The 21,414-nt window shown below is 54.5% G+C and overlaps 11 protein-coding genes across 11 annotated transcripts; 3 read left to right on the forward strand and 8 right to left on the reverse strand.

The window, feature by feature from the left end:
* Positions 1-81: 81 nt before the first annotated feature.
* Positions 82-1,114, reverse strand: MRET_2990 (tRNA-splicing endonuclease subunit Sen34; the record flags this gene model as incomplete). Its single annotated transcript, XM_027629617.1, has 2 exons — positions 82-1,007; positions 1,033-1,114. The coding sequence occupies 2 exons, from the start codon at positions 1,112-1,114 to the stop codon at positions 82-84; spliced, it is 1,008 nt and encodes a 335-aa protein (XP_027485299.1).
* A 22-nt stretch (positions 1,115-1,136) lies between these two features.
* On the reverse strand, positions 1,137-3,557 carry MRET_2991 (phosphatidylinositol 3-kinase; the record flags this gene model as incomplete). The annotated part of the gene is made up of 1 exon (XM_027629618.1): positions 1,137-3,557. One exon carries the CDS (start codon positions 3,555-3,557, stop codon positions 1,137-1,139), a length of 2,421 nt encoding a protein of 806 aa, XP_027485427.1.
* Positions 3,558-3,674: 117 nt separating this feature from the next.
* On the forward strand, positions 3,675-5,312 carry MRET_2992 (alpha-1,2-mannosyltransferase; the record flags this gene model as incomplete). Its single annotated transcript, XM_027629619.1, has 1 exon — positions 3,675-5,312. The coding sequence occupies one exon, from the start codon at positions 3,675-3,677 to the stop codon at positions 5,310-5,312; it is 1,638 nt and encodes a 545-aa protein (XP_027485414.1).
* A 72-nt stretch (positions 5,313-5,384) lies between these two features.
* MRET_2993 (electron transfer flavoprotein beta subunit) lies at positions 5,385-6,191 on the reverse strand (the record flags this gene model as incomplete). Its single annotated transcript, XM_027629620.1, has 1 exon — positions 5,385-6,191. One exon carries the CDS (start codon positions 6,189-6,191, stop codon positions 5,385-5,387), a length of 807 nt encoding a protein of 268 aa, XP_027485412.1.
* A 173-nt stretch (positions 6,192-6,364) lies between these two features.
* Positions 6,365-8,539, forward strand: MRET_2994 (DNA polymerase alpha-associated DNA helicase A; the record flags this gene model as incomplete). Its single annotated transcript, XM_027629621.1, has 1 exon — positions 6,365-8,539. One exon carries the CDS (start codon positions 6,365-6,367, stop codon positions 8,537-8,539), a length of 2,175 nt encoding a protein of 724 aa, XP_027485409.1.
* Positions 8,540-8,668: 129 nt separating this feature from the next.
* On the reverse strand, positions 8,669-9,268 carry MRET_2995 (neuronal calcium sensor 1; the record flags this gene model as incomplete). Its single annotated transcript, XM_027629622.1, has 2 exons — positions 8,669-9,177; positions 9,205-9,268. 2 exons carry the CDS (start codon positions 9,266-9,268, stop codon positions 8,669-8,671), a joined length of 573 nt encoding a protein of 190 aa, XP_027485408.1.
* Positions 9,269-9,500: 232 nt separating this feature from the next.
* On the forward strand, positions 9,501-10,742 carry MRET_2996 (anthranilate phosphoribosyltransferase; the record flags this gene model as incomplete). The annotated part of the gene is made up of 1 exon (XM_027629623.1): positions 9,501-10,742. The coding sequence occupies one exon, from the start codon at positions 9,501-9,503 to the stop codon at positions 10,740-10,742; it is 1,242 nt and encodes a 413-aa protein (XP_027485465.1).
* A 66-nt stretch (positions 10,743-10,808) lies between these two features.
* On the reverse strand, positions 10,809-11,924 carry MRET_2997 (secretory pathway protein Ssp120; the record flags this gene model as incomplete). Its single annotated transcript, XM_027629624.1, has 1 exon — positions 10,809-11,924. The coding sequence occupies one exon, from the start codon at positions 11,922-11,924 to the stop codon at positions 10,809-10,811; it is 1,116 nt and encodes a 371-aa protein (XP_027485283.1).
* A 212-nt stretch (positions 11,925-12,136) lies between these two features.
* Positions 12,137-16,702, reverse strand: MRET_2998 (ATP-binding cassette, subfamily B (MDR/TAP), member 1; the record flags this gene model as incomplete). Its single annotated transcript, XM_027629625.1, has 1 exon — positions 12,137-16,702. One exon carries the CDS (start codon positions 16,700-16,702, stop codon positions 12,137-12,139), a length of 4,566 nt encoding a protein of 1,521 aa, XP_027485429.1.
* Positions 16,703-16,761: 59 nt separating this feature from the next.
* On the reverse strand, positions 16,762-18,864 carry MRET_2999 (phosphoribosylglycinamide formyltransferase; the record flags this gene model as incomplete). Its single annotated transcript, XM_027629626.1, has 1 exon — positions 16,762-18,864. The coding sequence occupies one exon, from the start codon at positions 18,862-18,864 to the stop codon at positions 16,762-16,764; it is 2,103 nt and encodes a 700-aa protein (XP_027485425.1).
* Positions 18,865-18,991: 127 nt separating this feature from the next.
* MRET_3000 (mitofusin 2) lies at positions 18,992-21,379 on the reverse strand (the record flags this gene model as incomplete). Its single annotated transcript, XM_027629627.1, has 1 exon — positions 18,992-21,379. The coding sequence occupies one exon, from the start codon at positions 21,377-21,379 to the stop codon at positions 18,992-18,994; it is 2,388 nt and encodes a 795-aa protein (XP_027485452.1).
* Positions 21,380-21,414: the final 35 nt, after the last annotated feature.

Consider the following 21,414-nt stretch of genomic DNA (forward strand, 5'->3'; position numbering starts at 1 on the left):
GCGCCGGATATGCGCTCCGCCTGCCTCCCTGCAGGCCCGGCGCGTGGTCCTCCACAACTCCACATAAGAGATACGACGGCTCTATGTACCAAAGCCGGCCCAGGCCAAGCTCCAGTACTGGACTTGGCCCCACGGCTTTTGGAGTGTGTCGTCGTCGCCGCGGCGACGACGGTCTTCTGCCTGAGTGTCATCGCGTACAAACGTGTTGGACTGGCACAAAAGATGCGACTTCTTGACGGCTGTGCCGAGACGCCCTGAAGCAATGATGTGGAAGGCAGGCACAGCTTGCTCGGGCGCCGCGAGGATCGTCGCCGTATAATGGGAGTGATATCGCAATGGATCACCGGGATACACAACAAAGTCACCACCGAACCGGAGTCCTGTACTGAGAAAGTAGCCCTGCTCATGCAAATCTTCGAACACGGCGCAGCGTGCACGCTGTTCCAGCGTACGGGGATATGTCCATACACCAGCTTGCATCGCCTCTCCCAAGGTCGTATACGCATTCACCTGCGCACCTGCTGGCGCATCACTCAACATAGCCTGTGTACATGGCACATAGCCTGGGATCGACGCAGATTCACCTTGGGTATAATGGACATAGGGCATGCGCTTCAACGCGTCCTGCGCTGACACTCCGTCGTGAGACGAGGAGTCCTTCGATGCCTGTCGCGCACGGCGGCGCTCTAATGCTGCTGCCTCCTCTGTCTGCAGCTTGGCCTCAATGACCCTGCGCTGCTCATCTTGGTGCTGCAGGGTGCGCTCTTTTTGCGCCTGGATCTGCTGCTGTTCCTGCTCCAGAAACGTCTCACGCTCATCAGCCGTCGGCGGCATATAAGCACGCGTTTCATCTATTAAGACGGCCACACCTTTGCGTAGGAGATACACGACCTCTTCGGCAAGAAGACGCAGCGGCAGGCCCAAAAACACATTCTGCTGAGGAATAAGCGGCAGCGTGCCTGTGAGCAGACCGCAAATATGGTGCTCTGTACGTGCACATTCGACGTCTCATGTCAGTATACATCTACGTACCTGCCACCTCGAGCAGCAAGGGCACCCCCTGACACAGATGGATGGGGATCCGATCCGGATACCGCTCACGAAGACGCTCCATGCGTGGTGGAGGAAGGCAAGGATTATTGGCGGAAATATTGGGCTACATTGTGCAGTCGGTCAAACATGCTGGAAAGATAGGATGTCTCGTTGAAAAGCGCCTCCAAATGTCGCACAGCCTGCTCTTCGGATACCCCGAGCATGAACTTGTCCTGCACTTTGAGCACGGCCTTGTCCGGCTCTGCGCGGATATCGGGTATATTGGCCTCGACCATGAGCGAGATCAAATTGAGGATCAGGTTGGCGTTTTTGCGGAGGCAGGCAAAAGTCGTGTAGCTCAGCTTCTTGAATCGCATATAGTACACAGAAGAGGCGCCGCCCATGGCGTCGACCATTTCCTTGCACACCTTGACAGGCGGCGGAAAAGGCTTCGGATCGCGTCCTAAGATATAGCCGAAGTCGACGTGGAAAAAGTGCCCATCAGGCGCCACAAGCAGGTTGTCCAGGTGTCGATCTCCCACGCCAAGCAGGTACGTAATGACGGAGTAGCCTGCACAGCTGCGCACAAACGTGTCTAGCACCTGCGCCTGTACATGAAAAGTGGCGGCGTTCTCGTGGTCTGGGTAGTGGAAACGCAAATAGCTCAGCAGATCGCCGTATTGGGCTACTGCTGCTGCCACTGTCATGCTGGGTATAAATTGCACGAGACCGTCCTGTGGGCTTGTCGCCAGCACGTGGTATGGGGTAATGCGCACGTCGAGATTCTCATCCCGCAGCAGTCGATCCATGAGCGCAAAAAGTTGCAGCACGAGTTGATCCTGTCGAAGGTCGTCGCCGTTCTTGACTATGACCGCATAGGTGGATGACGTGCCATCCACCGCGAACTCGAGGCGCCAGGGGAAGAGGTTGCTCTTGAATACTGTGCTTTTATCCGGAATGACACCGCATATATATACATCAGGGTCAAGAGGGAGCGACAAGGGCGGTACCAACGAGCAAAGTCCCTTTCTGCGATCGGCCAATAGATCTTGCAGCTTCTCAATTTTTTTCGGGCGTGCATCCCGCGACACACGAAGCTCGGCATTGTGCGTCGTGAGCGTGTGCACAAAATGACGCTGCCGCTTAAGCATGACCAGCAGATCGCGATTGGACTCCTCGAGCGATGCCTGGAGCTGTCTGTCGACGCGCGCAAACAGCTCACGGTACCGACCATCGATTCGCTCCACCGACACGTACCAGTACAGCTTGGTACCTAGAGTGTGGCTTTGTGTGCTGCGCTCGCACAGCAAGTCGACGAGACGCGTCGAGGCCACTTGGCGCTGCTCGTCACTCGCTGCGTTCCAAGCTGTGTCCTCAAACTTGAGGGCCTGCACCAGCTGCAGCAAGTACAGCTCCAGCTGGTCATTGCTAGCGCGATGCAGTTGGCGGACGGCGTAGGCACGCACCTGAAGATGCTGAAACGACGGGCCGAGCAGCTCGAGTGTGTCTGCCAACCGTGGCTCGGCCCACATGGGCAAAAGTTCGTCCGTGGCCTGCCGCGCTTCCTCAGCATCCGTCCACACGACCGACTTGACGAATTTCGTGAGCGCCTCAGGGTACCGCGTCAGGAAAAAACGAAATGTCCATACAAGGTCCATTTCCTCGGACGTCAAGACACGTGTCGGAGGATACATCAAGATCTGGTGCAGTGTGTCTCGCACCGATGCCGTGGGCTTGCGTTCGCGATCGAGCGTCGCAGAGTGGCGGCCACGGACCAGTCGACGGTGCTTAGTCTCAATGACGTTCTCGCACAAAGCTTCAGGGTCAGATAGGGCCAACATGTGCGGCCGAATCCACGAGGCAACCGGCGCCGTAGCATTCGTCCAAGAGCCCGTATTCGTGTGTCTGGTGCGCAAATCAGGCTCTGGCTCACCGTAGACGACTGGCAGCTCGAAGTCCGGCAACTCGATGATAAGAATCAATGCGTGACTTTCGTCGACGTGCTTTGTGCGGGCCTTTTCTACCCATGATAGCGTCTGCTGATCGAGCCACTCGTCGGAGGGTATCATGCCACGCTGATGGCGCTTCCAGAGCTTGGAAATAGGTGCATCGTCATATCTGTACGGCGTGGATGATGGCGCGCGTGGGTCAGCTGGTACACCGCGCCACAACGCCAGGCATTTCGTACCGCGGCGCAGCGCAGCACGCTTTCCAAAGAGTGGCAGAACTATACCGCCCAGCGGTACGTTACCTACGTCGAGCACAGTGAGCGAAATCTGTGCATCAAGTGGCAGATCACATATGTCGTATGGGAACGTGATCCATTCGTCCCACGAACGAGGATCTGGCCCTTCGCTCAGTGACGTGTATTCCGGCGGCAGCAGCGGCATGTTGCCAGCATACAGTTCACATCGCACGCACATCGAGGCTGACGTGCCTACCTCTCCACCAAGCCGCAAGATACGCAAGGACACATTCTCGTGCACGTCGCAGGCCTTCACAAACGAGTAAACGTCAGCGTCCATGAAGTGGACAGGGCAGCGACGCCGTTCCTTTCAGCTGTCGATGCCATGCCTCCACATGCGCACGTTCAAGGGCCGAAGACAGCGGCAGCCAAGCCATTTTCTTCGTACCACATCAAGATGGACGACGTGTCCCCGCCGTGGTTCCCATGGCTCCCATGGTACGGCAGGATCGCCTTGATTTTCGCTGGATGCCTGCTTGGTATGTATTATATATCCACGTTTGCATGGCGCTCAGCGCTGCGTGATGTCAACGGAAACAAGCGCTTGCGTATGCTTCGTGAGTTGGGGCTTCCGACAGGCTCAGTGCGCTACATGTTTGTGGGCTTCTTCCATCCACATAGTCATGGAGGAGGAGGCGGTGAGCGCGTGCTATACGAGGCGATTAGACATCACCAGGTGTCCGACCCGAGTATTGTGTGCGTCGTGTACACGGGCGACATTGAACCCTTGGACCATGGCGTAACGAAGGAGGTCATGCTAGACAAAGTGAAGTCGCTCTTTGGCATAGAGTTGGATCCACGTCGCATTACGTTTGTCCCGCTACGCAACGTCCATTTAGTACGCGACAACTACTGGCCCGCATTCACCCTCGCGGGCCAGGCGTTTGGAGCGAATCGTCTGGCATACGAGGCCATCAGCAAGCTGGTGCCAGACGTGTTCATCGACACCGCAGGCCATGCATTTGCCTACCGTGCCGTCAAGTACTTTGACAAGCGCGTGCGTGTTGGAGCATACGTGCATTATCCCACGATCAGCACCGACATGCTGCAGCGCGTGCAGCAGCGCCGCTCGGGTCATACGAACCCCTCGTGGATTGCCCAGAGCATGCCCTTCACGCTGGCCAAGTATGTGTACTACCGCATCTTTGCGGCTGCGTATGGTTCGGCCCTGCGCTCGGCAGATGCTATTGTCTGCAATGGGAACTGGACGCGCAGCCACATCCAGGAACTAATTCAGTACCGTATGTGGCGTCCGTGGAACACACCGCTCCTTCCACCTGTCCAAGTTGTGTACCCGCCATGCCAGACTACTCAGCTTAGAGCGCTGCCGCTTGAGAACCGTGAAGTGCGCTCGTTACTGAGCATTGCACAGTTCCGGCCGGAAAAGGAGCACGAGATGCAATTGCGTATCGTACATGGTCTCCTGCAGAAGTATCCCAAGCTCAAGAGCGCCACAAGCTCGGCTCGTGCCTTGCGCCTTACGCTGATTGGCAGCTGTCGAAATGACGCAGACCGTGAGCGTGTGGCATCTCTCCGCATGCTCGCCAAGGAGCTCTCTATCGAGAACCACATCGAGTGGTGCATTGACGCACCTTATGAGCTGATGCTCGACAAATTGAGCTCAGCGAACATCGGCTTGAGCACGATGATCGATGAGCACTTTGGTATCTCGGTGGTGGAGTACATGGCCGCCGGTCTCTTGACACTATCCCACGCTTCAGCCGGCCCGCTCATGGACATCGCGGTGCCGGTAAATGGTTCTGAGACAGGCTTCCATGCTCATACACTGGACGAGTACGTGGACACAGCGTACCGCCTGATTATGATGCCCACACAGTCGACGCTTCGGATCCGTCAAATGGCTCGTGAGCGGGTTGCCACCATGTTCAGTGACGAGGCATTCCATCGCCGCTGGCGTGAACATCTCTGGAACGAACTCGTGCCGCCACAACTTGTCGCAGAGCGCGAGCGACGGCGTGCCGAGCGCACGGCGGCGATCGCAGCTGCACCGTCGGGCCGGGCCCAAGATAGGTAGTAGCACTAGCGTTTGGAATCATGGCTGCTTCAGCAACTATGGCAGAATACAAGGGGTTTTCATTTGGTACATTTAGATACGACCGGCCTCCTTGAGCTTGCTAATGAGCTCGTCGACATTTTCGACCTTGGCGCCTCCCTGCCGCTGCGGTGGCTCCGACACCTTGAGCGTTTCGAGGCGAGGCTCAATATCCTTCTCGAGGCCGAGGTCGGCCACCGAGTACTTGACGACCTTCTTCTTTTTGGCCTTCATAATGTTGGGCAGCGAGGCGTAGCGCGGCTCGTTGAGACGCAGGTCGGTCGTCAAGACCAAAGGCACGTGCGTCTCAACTACAGCAAGACCGCCGTCGACCTCTCGGGTCACCGTGACCTTGTCGCCCTTGTCGCCCTTGCCCTCGAGTTCGACCTTCGAGGCAAAGGTCGCCTGGGGCCACTTGAGCAGGCCTGCCAGCATCTGACCCGTTTGGCTAGCATCATCATCGATGGCCTGCTTTCCGAGAAGAACAAGACCAATCTCGTCGGAGCTGGCCTCCTTATCGACAATCGCGCGCAGGATTTTACTCACAGCCAGCGGCTCAATAGGACCAGGCACTTCCACATGGATGGCGTCATCCGCACCCATAGCCAGCGCCGTGCGCAACACATCTTGCGACTTGGCAGGACCAGCCGTCACGGCCGTAATGCGCTTAATAGCGTCCTTGTTACGCTCGCGCATACGCACGGCCTCTTCCACGGCAATCTCATCGAACGGGTTCATGGAATGCTGTACATTGGTGTCCACACCCTTGCCATCCGATGCGACACGGATTTTGACAGCATAGTCAATGCTGCGCTTCACGGGCACGAGCACACGAAGCTGGTTCACAAGCGATGCACGCATACTGAGTGGGGGCAAAGAATCAGTCCAGCTGGTAAGCTCGAGCGCACGGAGGAAGCCGGGGCTCGGCCGTGGTCACAGCGTATCCACGTGGCTCCTAATGAAGGAGGCCGTGCATGCACTTCCCATGCACGCCCCTGCACAGGCCTTCTCCCCTCCACATCTTCTGGGTCCCTATGCCCACCGCCGTTGTGGTGCGCACGCCTCCTGCGCCGACGGCCGCCGACGTACATGCATGGTTCTGCCGGCAGCATGTACTTCTGGAGCATGAGCGTGGAGAGGAGCGCGCACAAAACGCGCTCCTTCTCTCTCAGTGTGCGCCCCGTGTTCTCGCGCGCCATGGCCTGGCCCTCTTGGGACTCAGCGTATCGCGCACGTTCACGGGTGAGGGCGGCAAGATACTTGTAGAGCTGCAGAACTCGACCGCGATGCACTCAACATCTGCTCTGTCGCAACATACTTTCCGCCCAGGCGATCTGTGTGCTCTTGAGGAGCATGATGCGAAGAAGCAGGCTCAGGACATGGTGCGTGGCGTCGTATATCGCGTGAACGAGACGAGTCTCACGGTGGCTCTCGATGAGCGCAGTGGATCGCAGGAAGACAATGATGCTGGGCTCATGCCCCTTTTACGGGTGGTGAAACTCGCCAACGAGGCAACTTATGACCGCCTCTCTCAGACGCTCAAGAAGCTGGTGGAATTAGTGGGTGTGCCGCCCCTCTTTTCCCAGGAACGGCCCACTGATTTCGTGGGAACTCCACCGGAGATCGTCCGTGTGCTCTTGGGCTTGCGACCACCATCATGGAAGGCCGAGGCGCCTGCGTGGACGCCGATTCACCCGCGCCTCAACGATACCCAACGAGCGGCTATCTCGTTCGCCCTACGTGCCGAGCACCTCGCCCTCATTCATGGACCCCCTGGCACTGGAAAGACCACCGCTGTGACCGAGCTGATTGTACAGCTAGCTACACTCTATCCACAAGCACGCATCCTCGTATGCGGCGCGAGCAACCTGGCCGTCGATAATCTATTGGAACGTGTCTTGGCACCTGAGTACAAAGACGCTCTAGCGCGTATAGATGCGCATGTGACACGTATAGGGCATCCTGCTCGTGTATTACCGACGCTGACCCGCGCCACACTCGACGTACAAAGCCGGCACTCGTCCGAAGGCCAACTGGCACGCGAAGTGGCACAGGAAATCGACGATCTGATGCAGGTGCTTTCTCCGCCCCGTGGTGCTCCGCGTGCAGGAAATAAAAGTGCTCGCAAGGCGCCCCGTGTGAAGGGCGAGGAGCGGCGGCGCATGTGGGAGCAGGTACGAGAGCTGCGCAAAGAGTTCCGAAAGCGTGATCGCGCCCTCGCTTCAACGGTACTGAAGCGATCCCGTATCGTCATGTCAACATGCCATGGCGCGGGTGGGCGCCAGTTGGATGATCTAAGCTTCGACTTCTGCATCATTGACGAAGCATGCCAGGCCTTGGACATGTCGTGCTGGGTACCCGTCTTGCGACTCGCTCCTCACGGCCGGGTCTTTCTGAGCGGCGATCACTTGCAGCTGCCGCCGACCGTCATGGCTGAGCCGCCTCGCCCACCTGTAAGTCGCTCAGCGACCCTGCCGCCAAGCGCATCACTGCAAGTGACTATGTTTGATCGCATCTTGTCTATGTATGGCGAGGCCAGCAAGGCATTCCTGTCCGTGCAGTACCGTATGAACCATGAAATCATGGCTTTTCCCAATGCTCAACTGTATGATGGAAAACTGTCAGCACACGATAGCTGCGCACATATCCGACTCACGGACCTGGGCATCGAAGGCAACGACGAAAATGATGCGCACTGTGCTCCTCTTGTGCTGTACGACACGACAGGCCTTGATATGTATGAACGGGAAGACGATGCGGTTCTTTCGACACATTCGCGCATCAATGAGAACGAGGCGTCGCTGGTCATGCGACACATCGAATTGCTCGTGCAACATGGCGTTCCAACTGCATCTATCGCGGTACTTTCGCCCTATGCGGCACAGGTTCACCTCCTAAGCCAGCACATCCGCACTATGTATGACATGAGCATAGAGGTGGGCACGGTCGACGGCATGCAGGGTCGTGAGAAAGACGTGGTGATCTTGAGCCTCGTGCGCAGTAATGACGAGCAACAAGTTGGGTTTTTGCATGACAGCCGACGCCTCAATGTGGCCATGACACGAGCCAAGCGCCAGCTTGCCGTGATTGGCGACGCCGACACAGTAGGTGGCGAAAAGGCCCGGCATGACACAACGGCTTCGCGCCAGTTCCTTCGCGCATGGATCGAGCACCTTCACTCCAATGCCCTGATAGAAATAGCTGCATAATGTAGTTTCAGTATGGTACAGAGAGGAGGGGGCAAACGGTAGATGAGTAGCATCGATAGCGCGAGTCTATGTGGCGAAAAACTTGTTCGGGAGAGAAGGGCGACAGGGCGCGTTACGCGTGTACCAGCACTAAACGAGTCCGTCGTAGAGGGAGAGGGCCTGTACAATAGAGGGATCTTGCTTGGATCCCTCTTTAAATTCCTCAAAAGACAATTCGGCATTCTTATCGAGGTCCATGAGGGCAAAAATTTTGTTCACGCGCTTTTCGGGTGTATCTTCATCCTCAGGCAGCTTGACCATCTGTCCTGTCATCTTGTAGATAGCGCGCACGATAGTCAGCATCTCATTGTACGTGATCGTGCCATCGTCATTGATGTCGTACAGCTTGAACGCCCAGCGGAGTTTTTCGTCTAGACGACCACGGCCCGTCACACTTAAAGCACATATGAACTCCTTAAAGTCAATGTATCCATTTTTGTTCTCATCGAATACGTTGAAAACGTATTCAGCAAGTGGTGCTGGATCTCCAAAGGGGAAAAATTGCTTGTACATCCGAGAGAACTCAGCCTTGTCCAGCACGCCCGGCGGACAGTCGTTCATGAACCCTTTATACCATTGCTGCAGTTCCTTGCGATCGACTGCCGCGTAAGCCTCTTTTTACATACAGTATGTAATGTTTTGAAGCTCATTGAGCTGCTCCGATGTCAGCTTGGACTGCGTTTTTCCCATCGTAGTGGAATCACAACCTGTCAGTGGCGCGCCCGTGCCTAATTTTTTCTGTTTAGCTCGACCATGCCCCTGTCCTGCACTCGGCCGTAAGCCCGACTGCCGCGCGTTCGCAACTTGGGAAAAAATGGCCCGCGCCCACAGCTACGCGGCCGACAACGCGCGTGGCGCTCGCTTCAAAATGACTCGCATACGCACTCCACTTGATCGTGGCCGGCTTCCTACGGAACTTGCCATGCAACCGCATTCGTTGGCGACGTTCAAACCGCTGCTGAGCCAACTCGTGCAGAGTCTACCTGTCCCTCCCCCGCCCACCGGTCAGCTCCGTGACCCTGCAGAGCCCCTTTCTCAGGAGCAGTTAGAGGCTCTGTTGGAGCACCTCAGCGATGTCACATTTACGCAGGACCCCGCGAACAGTGCTGCGATAGGCTCAGCACTCACAGCGCTGCGCTTGTCTGGGCTCGACATGCGTCCAAGTACTCTTGCTTTCATGCGCCAAAAGTTCATCGAGCAGATCCAGCCATTTGATGTGCCTGTACTGGAAGACTCGCCCAGCACCGACTATAGAGGCTGGGTCGATATCGTAGGCACGGGCGGCGACGGCAAGGACACATTTAACGTCTCTACGACGGCCATGTTTATCGCAGGCGGCGTCAATGGGATGCATGTTGCCAAGCATGGTGGAAAAGCATCGACTTCTCCCTCTGGCTCCGGCGAGCTTCTCATGAGTCTAGGCTTACCATTACTGCAAGTGCCATCGGATGAAATGGTCAAATCACTGTTCCACTGTTCATGTACATTTCTGTTTGCTCCGATGTTTCACCGTGCCATGATGCCTCTCGCGCCAATCCGCGCGTCTCTTGGATTCCCTACGCTGTTCAACATTCTCGGCCCTCTTATCAACCCCAAATCCACGTGCCGCGGCTTGTACGGCGTGCATAGCTCTGGTCTTGGCCGCATCTATGCCGAGACGCTCTACATGTCAGGCTTGGAATACTTTTGGGTCGTATGTGGCGAGGAAGGCCTAGATGAGCTCAGCCCCGCCGGGCCGAGTTACGTATGGGAAGTTTCCACGAGAGGCAAGATTGATCACTTCACTGTCACACCTGCCGATTTTGGTCTGCCCTCGCATACACTCGAGGAGGTGCGATCAGGTACGCCATCACAGAATGCAGCAATGCTGGCATACATGTTCCTACACCCGGACAAAATTGAAGACGCACCTCTGAAGGAACCGCTTCATGTGGAATGCGACATTGCCCATGTTCAGTTGGAACCGATACCTGCTGGCACGAACCTCAAGGCCATCTATGATTACAGCGTTCTTCAAGCGGCTGCTCTCCTGTATATTGCAGGACACGGTCAAGGCGACCTAAAGGAATGCACACACATCGCCCAAGCCTCCATCCAGGACGGCCGAGCGCTCGCGGCATGGCGCCGACTCCATGAGTTTATGCACAGCGTCAAGTCGTTGTGATCTACTCCTGACAATGTTCCTTTTCACCGTTCAGCTACATCATCCACTTATGGAATCTCTATCGAATTACATCTCGCGCAAAAAGCCCTGGTTCTGCTTCATGCGGTACTTATAAGGCATACCCGCGCGAAGTCGATCCGCATCATTGCGTGGCTTGGCAAAGCCATTCATGCCCATACCGAATCGCGGGCGGCCATTGGCCTCGCGACGAGCACGGTCCAAACGGATCTTGCGGCCCAGTTCCGTCTCGCCGTCAATGTGATCGGCAGGAGCACGTGCGGCACTATCTCCCACGGCAAACACAGGTGGTGCATCTTCGTTACCCAGGTCACCCTTGGGCATAATCACATTGTCTTTGGTGGCCTCGACCTTCTTGATGCCATCGGGCGTCTTGAATATGTGCTGGGCTGAGAGCAGATCACGGCCAGCCGCGCCCAGCTCGCTCATAGCCTCGTAGTCCTTCGCATTCTCCATCATTTCTGGCGAAAATTGCTTCTCATACGCACTGTCATACGTCTCGCCTTTGGCCGCTGCCGCTTGTTTGCGGCGCATGTCTTCCTCAATGGATGGCATGCCCTCGGCCAAGCGCTCGCGCTCCTCCTCTTCGCGCTCAATGGCAGCATGGTGATCAAAGTGCTCCAAATCTTCTTTGTGCTTGTATGCCTCTGCCGTTTGGTCCTCAGGACGGTTATGGTATAAGCTCTCGTGATGGACAAAGTACTCGGACTCTTCATCATAGTGGTGGCCCAGCGCATGCGCTCCAAACTCGGGGAACTGCGGCAGACCTGCCTTTCCACCGCGCAAAAACTCAGCGCGAGTGATAACGCCGTCCTTGTTAAAGTCCAGACGGCGAAGCACTTCGCGCACTATTGTATCAGCTTTGCCATCATGCACTTCTGCATTAGGCGAGTGCTTGCGTGAGAGCGAGTGATGCACACCGTAAATCGCCTCGATCTCGGGTCTCTCGAGAATGCCATTGCGGTCAAGATCGTGCAGTGCGAAGAAACTTGCCAGATCGAAGGCTCCGATGTGATGCTCAGACGCCATATGCTCCTGCATGTAGTTGCCAGGGTCCTTGTCAGTGTACACTGGGCCCTTCGGAGCCGTACGTTTCCCCGTGCGCACTGCAAATGATGCACTCACAAGCGCGAGTAACAAAGTGACTTCAAAGAGATGACGCATGACGTTAAAAGTGCTACTAAGCCAACAGCCTCGGGCTCAAAAAGCTGGTGGCGGCGCTAGTGGTACCCAGGTCGGTTGGCGTAGGTGGACATGACTCTACATTATGTAATAACCGGAAGAAGTGACACCATTCAAGATGGCCATGCACAAAGTGTGAATATTTAACATGCTATGATGCGATGGTCGTGTCTAGGAAGCCGTAGAGTGGCGAGCTAATGCTTTTCGAGCGCCTGTAACGTAACCAAGTTGGCATAAATACCATTTTGTTGCAATAATGTCTGGTGGTTGCCTGCCTCGGAAATCACACCTTGATGGAACGCAAAGATGCAGTCGGCATGTGCGATCGTAGCTAAACGATGCGCAATGGCTATTGTGGTACGACCGGTAGCAGCAGCGTCCAAAGCTTTCTGCACAATTTTTTCAGAATCAGAGTCAAGGGCGCTTGTAGCTTCATCCAGCAACAAGATCTTGGGATTCCGAATAAGTGCGCGTGCAATAGCCAAGCGTTGTTTTTGACCACCACTAAGCTGAGTACCTTTACTGCCGACCTGCGTGCGGAATCCTTCGGGCAGCCCTTCAATAAAGTCAAGAATGTTGGCAGAACGTGCTGCCTCTTTCAGCTGCGTTTCCGTCACATCATCTGGGTTTTCAAGAGCACCTAAGCGTAGATTGAATTCAATCGTGCCGTCGTACAATGTTGGCTCCTGGGAAACCAGCGCAATGTGTTTACGAAGCGACGCTAGATTTAGCGTGCGAATATCGTGTCCATCCAGCAAAATGCGACCAGAGCTCACGTCGTAGAATCGTTCCATGAGCTGGATTGTTGTTGACTTACCGCAACCACTGCTGCCGACGAGCGCACAGTAAGAACCAGGCGGAATGTCCATGTTGATGCCACGCAGTACCGGGGCTCCTGGACGTGTTGGGTACTCAAATCCAACGTTTTCAAATTGCACATGTCCCTGACATTCGTGCAATACAGTGCCCTCGTTTGACTGAATGTCAATTTGCGGCTTTTGATCGAGTAATGCAAACATGCTGGTACCTGCGTTCGAGGCATTGGAAATGTCAGGCACGAAATTAAACACGTTGCCTGCCTGAATACTGCCGAAAACAATCGCAGTAAAGATGGTAAAAAATTGACTTGATGTATACTCCATGCGCATAACAAGGCGGTAACCGTACCAAAATCCTAAGGCAATCACAAAGTAGGCTGTCGATTGCGAGAAAGCGTAGAAAATATTTCCCCAGAGTGCAGCACGTTTGGCCACCTTGGATGCCTCTTTGAGTGCTGCATCGTAGCGCTTCAAGCAATCTTCCTCCCGGGTCAAAGCGGCGACGGTGCGAATCGCAGATGCAGACTCACAGGCCATGTGTGAAGTAGCTAAATGGACCTGACGTACCTTAACGTCTTTTTGTACAACGAGCTTGAGTCGCACAAAGCCGGCAGACAAAGTGAATGGGACACAGGCCATGACGACCAGCGCAAGTTTCCAGCCGTAAATGAGAGATATAATCGAACCGATGATAAGAGTAGAAAGCGACTGGGCAATGGCCCCCATGGACACACCAACAAAACTGTTGACTTTCAGCGTGTTCTCAGCCAGAGACGAAGTCAGTGTGCCGCTACTGTGACCATCTTCATCAAAGTAAGCAACGTCCGCTCGCATGTATGCCCTGAACATGAGTGCTCGAAGACGCTGCATCAGAGCTGCGGAACCCTGCTGAATGAGCGCATTCTGGAAGACAGTGGCAACGGTCGAAAGAATAGCGATCACAAAAAAGTACAGGGCATGATGATTTGCCGTGTGGCGCATTTGGTCACGAATAGGCTCAGGGCATGGGTCACCCTCGTCGTTCTGACACTGGCCATAATTATTGAGAGCCAAACCAAATAAGATGGAGAAGCATGGGTAGGCCGCGCCTGTAGCACAGGCGCACAAGAGTCCAGGCAGGAAGTAGGGCGTAATTAGGTCTCGTCCAACGTAGCTTAGACGGCGCAAGAGACCCGGCAAACTTATCGGTTTAGTCGGCTTGGCTTGGTCATATTGACCTATCTTGAGACCTTGCATTTTCATCACATCGTCCAAGGTAGAATCGGTAGATTTCATGCTCATTTTGCTTGGCATGCGGGCCAGTGTGTCGTTCTCCACGGCTGAGGTATTCGTGGCAGCCACTGGCACGCTCAACAGAGCCTGCGCATTATTGTTATGAATGTCTTGGGTTGCCACAAGACCTGCATAGATACCCTTGGGATTCTCAAGGAGCGCATCGTGACGGCCCTGTTCCATAATCGCACCACCTTTCATCACCACAATATTGTTCGCATTCTTAATGGTACTGAGGCGGTGTGCGATCGTGATAGTGGTACGACCGTGCGACGCGCGATCCAGTGCATCTTGGACAATGCCCTCACTTGCAGTATCAAGGGCACTGGTTGCCTCATCCAAGAGCAGGATGCGAGGATTTTTTACCACCGCACGAGCGATAGAGATGCGTTGCTTTTGCCCACCACTCAAAAGAGCAGCTCGTTCACCGACTTGCGTCTGATAGCCTTGAGGAAGCTGCGTGATAAAAGCGTGTGCATTCGCCAAATGGGCCGCGTGCACAATCAACTTGTCCTTCTCCTCCTCGGAATAATTATCATACTCGGTATGCAACAAGCCAAAAGCAATGTTTTCCCACACGGATGTGGAAAAAAGGGTCGGTTCTTGAGACACAAGGCCAATTTGCGAACGCAACCATCGGATATTTAGTTCACGGATTGGCACGCCGTCTAACAGGATGTCACCCTCCAAGGGATCGTAAAAACGTTCGACGAGCGAGATGATGGTGCTTTTGCCAGAGCCAGACTGACCCACGAGTGCCGTCACTTGACCGTGTGGAAACTCGAGGTTGAAGTCCTTTAAAATGCGAACGTCGGGTCGAGAAGGGTACGCAAACGTCACGTTCTGCGCAGACAAATGACCTAGGCATGTAGCTGGCCGAAGTCCCTCGGAGCTGAATGAGTCGATTTTGGAAGGCCTGTCGATCGTTTCAAAGACTTTACCACCTGCTGCTTGCGCGAAACTCATGGACTGCAAGTTGGGTGCAAGCATAGCCATGCTGAAAGCTCCGATAAGTACGGAGAAGATGACATTCATGACGATGCCGCCTTGTACCTCGCCATTTGCGACAAGTTTAGAGCCAAAATAGAACGCCAAGGCATAGGCACAGTAAATGCAAAAAAAGAAAGCACCAATACCCATGCCTGAGGCAACAGCTCGTCGCCTACTTGCTGTGAAAGCCGTGGCATTTCGAGATTCGTACAGCTTGGCTAGGTGCGCATTCATGCCAAAAGCCTTGACGGTGCGAACCGTCGAAATGCCTTCCTCTGCAATCGAGGCTGCTTTGGCCACATGCTCCAGTTCGACTTGTTGGTACGACGAGACAAATTTGTTCATCACAATGGCTGAGCCGACAATGCAAGGTAAGATGCAGGTCATCACGAGAGCCAATTTCCAGTTTCGAACGTACGCAATAATAAAGCCCGTAATAAACGTTGAAATGAAGGCGACATTGAGCGGAAGTTTGTCACTGATACCATCTTGGATCAACTGAATGTCACTTTGAATGCGTGTCGTTATTTCACCGGCTCCCAGTGAATCAAAGTAGGCGATGTCTTGCCGCAAAATAGCTCGAAGGTACTCCTTCCTGATCCGCTGTGTGATCACCTCGCCTGTATATACAAAAATGGCCATGTAGACGTAAATAACGACAAAGGACGCAATGCCGATAATGACTAGGTATATAGCATCGTCGTTCACCATATGAGCCGCGGCGAGGAAGTAGTCGATTTTTTGTTGATCCGTTAGGCTAGGATTACTCGATGCAAGAAACTTGTTGGCCAGGTTACCAAACAAGATCGTCATGAGCGGTTGAGCCGTTCCGGATGCAGCACCGCATATGATACCAATCAAGTTCAAGAAGCGTTCTAACGGTGTTGCATATCGGAACAATGCATTAAATTTGACAGGCTTGGTCCCTGTGGGAGAAGGTGAGACAGTTGGTGAGGGCTTGCGAGCTTTGTCCGCCTTGCCCCATCTCCGTCGGCTGTGCTTGGTATTTTGTTGGTGACTTTCCTGTGCCAGACTAGATCCCTTCTTAGAGCTGGCGTGACGGTATATGACATGTTCCTTGCTGGAGGTATCTGGTCCCTGACTGTGTCGAATTTGACGTGTTTGCGATGTGAAATCATCCGACTCCCATGGCTTGCCCGGCGAATCAAATATATTGGGGTGTCCGAAGGTTCCATGCCAGGCATTGGCAGGTTGTAGGGAGCCCGGTTGGGGTGAAAATGTGGGACTCGAGGCCCACAACGGATGCGCAAACTTGGGTGTCTCTGGCGCGATCGTATCGTCGTGATATTCGTCCCATTTATTTCCCGAGATCATATGGTTCGGGGGCCGGTCGTATGGCAAGTCGTCCCAAGACGGCACTGGCATGAGCAGAGGGGGCGATCGTGCGGCAATGTCAGCTGGCGACAAGAGTCCGATTTCGTCATTGCTCGCATGTCGAAATGAGTCAAATGTGTCCGACATGACATTAGGCGACAAATAGTCCATATTACGATACCATGCCGGTGTTGCCTGCACGTTCGCCAGTCCATGACCCAGCTCGGAGTCCGGCGGCGACACCGACCTACCGTCATGATAGTATGACAATGTGTCTGAATCACCATTGTCCGCCGAGCTAGCCTTTCCCCATACTATTTTGGGAGAGTTCGATTCCGAACCCATGGCTAGCGTGCGTCGCAATCAATCTTGGGTGGATCGTATCTACGGAAAACGTCACAATCTTACCTGCACGACGGAGCACCCACAGGCAAGAAATTTTGATTGGTCGGATGCGTGGAGGTCTGGGGTGCCTGTGCCAACTGTCTTTGTGCTTCGGACAGGGCATGCAGATTCATGAGCAGAGGCGATGTGTCATCGCCGGTCTCCATGCCTTCCGTGAAGACGTCTGCATTCCATGTATCACGGGCGAGAGAAAGAAGGTCGAGGGGGACAATGCTTGGGAGGACGATGACGTGGATTGGCGGCGTCATTTGTGAGGGATCCTCACGGGCAGCCATACGCTCGGCACGGGACAGCGCTGCCTCGATCGCATCTTTATCGCCTCGCGCATAAGCACCGATGATCACATACATTTCCAAGTATGCATCAACCAGGGACACTGTGGTTGTCTTGATATCAGCCAAGTGAAACCTGCTAGGCACTTCCACAGACGCGGGCGAGTACAGCTGAGCTGACCGCAAGGCCACGGGCAGACTCGGTCTACGGCGATGGTGCCATCCGTCCGCAAACTCTTTGTCCTTGAATAAAGACAAAAGTTCGCTTGTGTCGACCAGCTTGTACGTTGGACCAAGTGAGCGAGACCATTCTTCGGCGTGCCGCCGCTGTGCGTCATCACTGCCTATGCCGTGCCAAATCCATATACCCTGTGGGTTTAGTGCAACCGCCGTATAAGCGGAACAAAGAGACCGAGCCTCAAAGGCCACTTCGTCAATGCAAAGCGCATCTTGGTCCAGGCGAACAAGAAACAGGCGCTGGGGAGTACTTGTGCTGTGCATAGTGACCAATATCTTGCCAATGGCATTGAAAAAGTCTGTCGATTCACGGCCCTGATACTCCATGCGCGCGTGCTGCGAACGCATTTCGTCGGTCAGTTGGCCTTTCCATGTCGCTGGGGCAGCGCGACCAAGCCACACGAAAGGAGACGGCCCATTCACCCACAGCACGTCAGTGTCGTGCAGCACGAGGGGTCGAGGCACCGCATCCCAAGATCCATGAGCCAGTCGCAAGAAGCTAGTGGGTGTGCAAGGAGCTGTAATAGTGTGCTCGCCCGACAAAACCTTGGCAGCAGCCTCGACGATAAGTTCATGCTCGACGCTGTGCATGCGCGTTTCGAGGGCATCGAGGGACTCGCCCTTGTAGATCGGCACGCGACGAACAAGGATAGGCGCACCGCGGTCCACTTCAGCCACTACTTCGTGGACCATGACGCCTGTATGTTCAATCTCACCAGCCTGAAAGGCTTCATAAGCACGCTCAATGGCATTCGCACCGTCGAAAGCGCCAGGCAGGGCTGGGTGCAGGTTTATAATAGGCACGGGTTCATGGGGACGCTTCGCAAAGGCAGGAGGTGCAGCGAGTGATGTGGCATGTCCCATAGCACTCAGGAACGTTTCGGAAACAATATGCATGAACCCGGCGAGGACCACCAGGTCTGGAACGTGACCCTCGTCCCCCAGCACACGGTCGGCCAGTACAAGATCATAGTCGTCGCGCGTCTTTCCCGGGTTGCGAGTTTGGTATGTCTTTAGGCTGTGTACACTTGTGGGGATAGGTGGGTCGACATTTTTAGCACGCTGTAGACCATAGGCTTTCATGCGATTTGAAATGACGCGAACAATCTGTGCGTTTGGGATGGCTGGCGCATCCCCACATGTGGCATCAAGGATCGCCTGAAAATTACTGCCTGATCCAGAGATAAGCACAACGATTTGCTTCCCAGAAGTGCTGCGCTTAGGGAACGTCGTTTCCATTGAGGCGTCCGACTGCACGGCCCGAGCTTTGTCCTTGGCCTCGGCTACTTCAGGGAACATGGCGCGCTCGCGCTGCTCCATAAAGCTGGCCATCGATCCGGGCTGGGCCAAACCAGGGAGTTCCTTGTACGGAACTGCATCGGACTCGTGATACGATGACGTGCGGCCATCACCCGTAAGCTTGCCCAGTCGCGGCGCCTTGGCCTTGCCGCCAATAAACGAACTTAGAGACTGTGGCTCGCCTGACCCATCAACGGCCGCATGTCCTGTTGGTCCATTTTGGCCACCATATCGAGCGAGTAAAGCCTCGGCGCGCGAACGCATTGATGCGAGATTCGTGTCCGATTCGCTCATGGCCCGCGGTTGCCAATCAGACAGGTACTAGGCATCGAACGATGCCTCGTCTCCTGTCGTGTCACGTGTAGAGAAGTGCGTGGTCTATGAGATACATACAAAAACAATCGGTGCGCTTGCCTCGTCTTTAGAGCAAGCAAGCCACCTCTGACTGGATGGCGGCGCTTCGTGCCGCCGTCTGCGAAAGCCATTCTACGGCTTTGTCCGCGAGTTTCTCCTGAGCTTCAGCCTTACTGACATTGGCACGGTGCTGGCTGATGGCGACGCGGAACTTCTCTTGAATATCCCAGCTGGCCAAGCGCAATACTTTGCGAACTTCACGCATTGTGCGCATACTGTGCATCGTCGCAAACAAATTCGACGAGTTGCGGAGGAGCATGGGACTATTGCCGGGCAACTGCACAACACCATGGCCTCCCTTGAGCTCGCGCTGAAGATTCCGACCGACGTTGCGTGGCACGGCGTTGGGCAAATCGGTTACGATCCAGGCCACAGCTCCAGCACCCAGCAGCAGCAAGACAGGCGCTGCCCATCTGCGCACGACGCGACTGCCGAGAATATCCGTGAAACGCACAAACGCCTCGGCGATCGTCTTGGCATTCAGTGCATGGCCACCAAGCAGACTCAGGGCACCCAGACCCACTGTGAAGCTGGGCGTCGTAAGTGCCTTATCATTCGAATCATCCGGAGACGACTTAGGAGAAAAGCGGCCCATCACAAATGAAAAGTGGTGAGGCACATCAAACAAATCTGTCAGGCGCACATTCACAATATCGAGGCTGACACCAAGTCCGGCAAATACGGTGCCTTCGTGCTTATGAGAAAACATGGCTTCAGGCATGAAAATACGCTTGGGCACATCGATATCCTTGGGCAGGAACTGTTCACCCGCGTGACCAATTTTTTCCACGGCTTGGGTCGTGGAATTGCGCGCCATCGACTCACAATCCCGCACAACCGCATGTAGACTAGAAACAAGCGCCTCGCGAACATCTTGAGCATATTGCCACAAGTTCAGGAGACCTGGATAAGCTGGCAGCTTCACCGAAGAATGCGCCGACTCACCGTTACCAACAGTTTCGAGCGCTTTGGTAAGAACCTCTTCAGATGACTGTGTGATCGACGACACAACACGGTCTTCTTCACCCTCGACCATGCGTTGAGCCTTGAGTGCGTTTGCCTCGCAGGCGGCTAACGCTGGACGGCTCTTACTTAGTTCACGGCGTGCCGACACGAGGTCGTCCTGCGCAGCATTTTGGTTCAGACGAACCAGGAAGAGAACGTCACTGAGCAGGCGCTCCATATAGGTCTTGGCAGGCAAAAGCTTGGACTTCGCACGTCGGCGAAGTACAAACTGACGCAAGTTGTTTTCCATAGCAGAGAAGTGTTCAACATATTCGTTCATGCTTTCTGTGTTTGCTGCATCGCACACCGTACGTGAATCGACGAAGTGGACCAGTTCATCCGCCTCTTCAAATGTCCGCGGGCTCAGCTCGCGAATTTGCTCAAGAACGCGGCGATGACACTTTTCCTTGTTACGAATTTGGTCATACTTGTTTACCACGACAAAAACGTATGCTTTGTCGTTGCTGGCATTTTGCAGGAACTCGCGAGCGCTCAGCGTAAAGTGGTTTTCGGCACTCACCACAAACACAATCACGTCGATCTCTTCCTCACGAGCAAATAAGGCCGTGGTCTTGACACTATCCTGATTCAAACCAGGAGCATCAATGAGGGCAATATCGACAGCACCGTTATGAAGTAGACTCTCATGCGTGGTATGAGAGTCCACGCAGAAACACTTAAGAACAGAGATCATCTCATCTTGCTTTTCTTCTTGTTCGACAAAAATGCCTTCGAGATCACTTAGATCGCGACGAGTGAACGTCGATGAGTCCTTTGGGTCGTATGAGGCCAAATCGTAGATAACGTGCACTTCTTCGCGGCCATCATTTTCCTGATTTGCATCACGAATCTCACAAAACATTGAGGTGCACGGTTGCTGGTCTGTTGGCACTAGCTCACGACGCATCAATGCGTTGATAAACGTAGATTTTCCTGCGTTCAAGTCACCAGTGACCAGCACTTTGGACTGCGTGTCAATAATACGCATGCGCAAATTCTGTAAGTGGTGATCTGAGCGACTCATGCGCTCATCGAGAAGGCGGCCAACCGACGACTTTTCCATCGAATTGACCAAGGTGCTCGCATTTTGGGTGGCACCCAGTTTTAGGTCGACACGAAGGACAGAAAGCGGCAGTTTGGCTTCTTCTTGACCGTCTTGTTGTTCAGGATAGCGAAGAATCCATTGGTCTTTGTTAAATGCGCGCAACTGTTGCAGCACTTCACCTGTGGCGTTGATTGACGCGACCAATTTGTCTCGACCATAAACAAACTTTTCTTCACTCAAATCAGCTGATGCAGCTGAGAGCTGCTCCGGCCTAGTTTCCTTGAACGAAACTTCTGATGCCGAGGGCTTAGGATCCATCGCCGGCTCTACCTGAATCGACGACATGGCTGAAAATCCGTCCGCCGCAGAGCTGCGATAAA

Source organism: Malassezia restricta, chromosome V (genome assembly GCF_003290485.1).
Source record: "Malassezia restricta chromosome V, complete sequence".
Lineage (NCBI taxonomy): Eukaryota > Fungi > Basidiomycota > Malasseziomycetes > Malasseziales > Malasseziaceae > Malassezia > Malassezia restricta.